This window comes from Pinus tabuliformis, chromosome 1_2 (assembly GCF_031772625.1).
Source record: "Pinus tabuliformis cultivar Carrire ecotype Pingquan chromosome 1_2, CPIR1, whole genome shotgun sequence".
NCBI lineage: Eukaryota > Viridiplantae > Streptophyta > Pinopsida > Pinales > Pinaceae > Pinus > Pinus tabuliformis.
The window spans coordinates 14,798,752-14,803,024 of NC_142298.1; the positions used below are offsets into that span (position 1 = coordinate 14,798,752).

A 4,273-nucleotide genomic window follows, 5' to 3' on the forward strand; every position below is an offset into this window, starting at 1 on the left:
TTGATAAATAGGGAGGCCTGAGAGAAGAGCCTTTATAAGAATGGTTCTTCCAGCTAGGTTTAACCAGTAAGCACCCCAGCTTTGAAGTAAACCTCTCATATTTTCGATGTGATTTGTCCAGACCTCTGCTTTAATGTGTTCCTTTGCCAGAGGCAGACCCAAGTAGGAGAAGGAGTTCCAATTTTTTTGAAGTGGAATGTCGAGAATTTGGGCTATTCTTTGCTGGGTCTGATATGGCACATTCCAAGTATACAGTTTACATTTCCTGTTATTTAGTTTACCTCCGGAAGCTTGGAGGAAAGCGTCCAGAACTCTTTTGAACCTCCTTGCCATCAAACTAGATGCTCCCCCAATTAATAAGGTATCATCCGCGAATAACGAGTGGTTTATCTCCTTTATTCCTCTTTCAATGCGGATGCCAGTGATTTCTTTTTTGTTGCGAAGATGTTCGAGATGGATACTGAGAGTCTCCGCCATAATAATGTAAAGGAAAGGGGAGAGTGGGCAACCTTGCCTAAGCCCCCTAGAGCTTCTGAAGGATTTGCTGGGGCGGCCATTGATCAGTGGGGCAGTCCATGGGTTGGAGATGCACCCGCTGATAATGTTGATAAAGTTGGAGGCGAAACCAAATTTTTTTAGGACTGCACATAAGAAGGAGTGTTCCACTCGAGCAAATGCGTTGGCCATGTCTAGTTTTATGATCATTCCACGATCTCCTCTGTTGTTGCTGTTATGGATGGCTTCCTGAATTAAGATAACATTATCTGTGATCTGCCTCTTTGGGACAAAGCCGCCCCGATTCTATGAAATTAGAAGAGGAAGTAAATTCTTTAATCTGTTGGCGATTATTTTGGTTATGATCTTATATGAAACATTGCAGAGCGAGATTGGCCGAAACCTATCAAAGGATTTGGGGTTTGCTTCCTTGGGAATCAAAGCTATGTGTGAAGACTTTGTGTTGTCCCCCAACTTGTGATTTCTAAATGCATTTTTGACCATTCTCACAAACTCCTTCTTTATGGTTTCCCAATGCTGTCTGTAGAATGCGACTGTGAATCTGTCCGGCCCCGGGGCCTTGTCTTGCTGCATGCTGAAGGTGGCTGCTTTGATTTCTTCTACTGTGGGTTCTTGCTCCAATTTGTTGTTGTGATCCTCTGTTATTCTGGTATCTATGACATTTAGAAAAGCATCGCTGTCATATTGTTGGGGGTCTGCCGTGAGCAGTGCCTTGAAGTGGTTAAATGCTGCGTTTTTTATGTCTTCTTGGTCCTTCAGTTCTCTCCCTTCCACTTCGATTTTGACTATCTGATTGTTAGCTCTTTTGATCTTAACATTATTGTGGAAGAATGAAGTGTTTTTGTCCCCCGCTTTCAACCATAGGCAACGGGATTTCATTCTTTGCTCCTCTTCCTCCATTCGGTTTTGCCGGAATAGTTCTTTGTACATATTTTTTTCCTTCTCTAAGTCCTCTGCTGTATATTGCATCTGCTCTTTTTCTTTGTGCCAGCATTCCATCTCTTCTATCAGCTCCGTTTTCTTTTTTCCTTTCCAATGTTGCCTTGTCCCTTGCCCATTGCTTTATAACTGTCCTGAGATTTTTTAGCTTTGATTCCCATACAAAGTGTGGAGAGCCTAATACTTCGGTAGCCCACTGTTTTCGAACTAGGTTTCGAAAGTCTTCGTAGGAGTCCCAGGCTTTGTTGTATTTGAAAGGAAGGGGACCTAAGTTTATTCCTTTGTCCAGAGTGAGGAACACGGCCTTATGATCCGAAGCTGTGCCGTGAATAATATGACTCCTGATTGCTTGGAAGTTGCCTGCTACACCTTCCTGGATAAGGAACCTGTCCAGCCTCTCTTTTATATTGTGAGATCCTGTTCTCTTATTAGTCCATGTGTATTTGCCATTCGACAAGGGAGTGTCGATCAGATTGAAGAGCTGAATGATGGCTTCTAACTTGTCTCTCGATGGATCTGCATGGTAGTTTCCACCGTATTTTTCTTCCACATGCCTGATTAGATTCAAATCTCCCCCAAGAATTATCAAACTGTTGTTGATAGTGGTGAGATCCGCTTCTATGGAGTTCCAGCAGCTAGCTTTGTCTCTGTAGTGATTTGGTGCATATATATTATAGATGTAAAAAACTTCTTGGGTGCTCTTGTTCTTTAGATCTGTTCTGATCCACCAGTTATTTAGCTGTGAGTTGATGATTTCCCACTTATTTTTGCTCCATAATGTTCCTATACCTCCTGAAGCCCCTTCTGAGCCTTTTGATATGCCATTGTAGTTTTTGAATCTTTGAGTTTGGAGCAGGAAATCCTGCTCGGTGGTTTTGGTCTCCTGGATTAGAAGTATATCTGGCTGTTCCTGATTTATAAGGTCCTTGATTGCTTTCAGCTTTGAGGAAGAGCCGATCCCCCTACAGTTCCAAGAGACCAAGTTCATTATTTACCAGTTGTGGGGTGGAATCCTGATTTCTCCTTGGCTTTTTTGCCACTGCCTTTTGACTTGCCTAGGAATGAGTCCATAGGTTGTTGAGTACCAGTTGCCATCTCCTTTGCTGCTGTTTCATCCCTTAGCTCTTTGTTCGATTTTTGGCCTACTTTTCTCGGGGGGTCGGATGGCTGATTTGCTTCTTTAGCTTTGTTTCTAGTGAGAATTCTTTCAATGGTGGGAGGAGGGGAGGGAGGAGGGTTGGAGCACGGAGAGGCTGGACGGGGAGATTGAGGTGGGGAGGGCGGATCTTCTGCTGTCAGGGATTCGAAAGGGTTGGGGGAGGAGGGGAAAGCTGAGCCGGGAGGGGGAGGAGGGGGAGGATGACTGGTTGCCGGAGGGGATGTGGAGTTATTGCCCGGGTTGGAAGAGGACTTTTTCCTTTTTACTTGTTCCCATGGAACTTCAGCATTTTCCTCATTGTGTTCCGCTTCATTTACTTTTAATTTGCTACATCTATTGGCAAAATGACCGTACTCATGACATACCTTGCATTTGAAGGGTAGTTGTTCGTAGTCCAGCTGCTGAATGTGCATCCATTGATCCACCTTTAACTTGATGGCTTCTGGCAGTCCTTTCCCAAGGTCAACTTCAACGCAGATCCTTGCGCATGCGTGCATATTCTCCCTTGGTTCTGATCTGTCTATATATTTTCCAACCGCATTACCGATCGCTTTGACCGATTCGTCCCCCCAGTAGTGCAGGGGCAAATGGGGGAGGCGCACCCAAACAGGGACCGCGTTGGGGATGTCCATTTCCAGGTCGAAGTCCGGAGTCCATTTGTTCAGATAAAGACCCCGTGTATCCATGAAGTAGGGTCCATTGCGGAAGATGAGGTGCTTGTCTTCTTTAGTCTCGAACAGGAAGGTGTAGTATCCTCGCCCGCAAAATCTGATGGCGATCTTCCCTTGGATCATTGTGCTCCAGTTGCGTTCCACCCATTTTTGGACCGTTCTTGGGGATGGCCAGAGGCCCGTGAACTGTCCAACAAGACCTCTTTCTGATAACGCTATTGCCGATTTCCTTGGGAGGGAAGGAGGCAGGTTAACCTCAGGGATCTCATCAAGCTTTTTTATGAACTTTGTTAAAGAGGGCCTAGGTCTGACTTCTGAAGGTTCTGACAGCAGAGAGGCAAAGATTTGTTCTAGACTGTCTGAAGCTGGAGGGGGGGAAGCGGATCCTGCCATTGCAGGCCCGCTGAAAACAGCAGGGAGGGCAAACCGTCAGGCCACAAGAGCTCCGTGAGAGGGGTCCGCACTAAATGGCGAACACACAGCGGGAGCCCGACCAGGCAGGGCCTGGAGGCGAGGGAGAGGCGCAGGGCAAACGATCAGGGCACCATCGCAGCAGCGCTCCGTTCGTCCAGTCTCCTTGGATTAGTAAGGTTTATTATTATTGAAATCATATTAATTAGGTTGTTATACTTTATTTTTACTCTTTACTTTTTACTTTTCCCTATTCAATGATAATTTTTTTCATTTTCTTTATTTAACTAATTAACAATTTTTTGTCCTTAAAATTATTATATTTCACTAAAATGATATATATATATATATATATATATATATATGATAATATGTTTTATGCATAACAAAATTGTAAAATATTTTATATAGCATAGTTATAATATCAAAGACCCTTTAAATAAGCACTATGGTTGATTAGTAGACCAACATATTATTAAGAAATATTAAGTAACTATATGTGATAAGTACCTTGTTTTATAATTTGATCCATACATTTCTCTTCTCTTTTTTTAAGAAAGAAAGAGAGAGAGATAAT

General features: G+C 43.6%; 1 protein-coding gene across 1 annotated transcript; it reads right to left on the reverse strand.

Moving 5' to 3' along the window:
* Nucleotides 1–1,333: 1,333 nt before the first annotated feature.
* LOC149204077 (uncharacterized) lies at nucleotides 1,334–2,443 on the reverse strand. The gene has a single exon (XM_089397031.1). It carries the CDS (start codon nucleotides 2,441–2,443, stop codon nucleotides 1,334–1,336), a length of 1,110 nt encoding a protein of 369 aa, XP_089253157.1.
* Nucleotides 2,444–4,273: the final 1,830 nt, after the last annotated feature.

What these genes read in the sequence shown, in the direction of transcription:
- LOC149204077 (XM_089397031.1), bottom strand. Translation starts at nt 2,443, where the DNA reads ATGAACTTGGTCTCTTGGAACTGTAGGGGGATCGGCTCTTCCTCAAAG.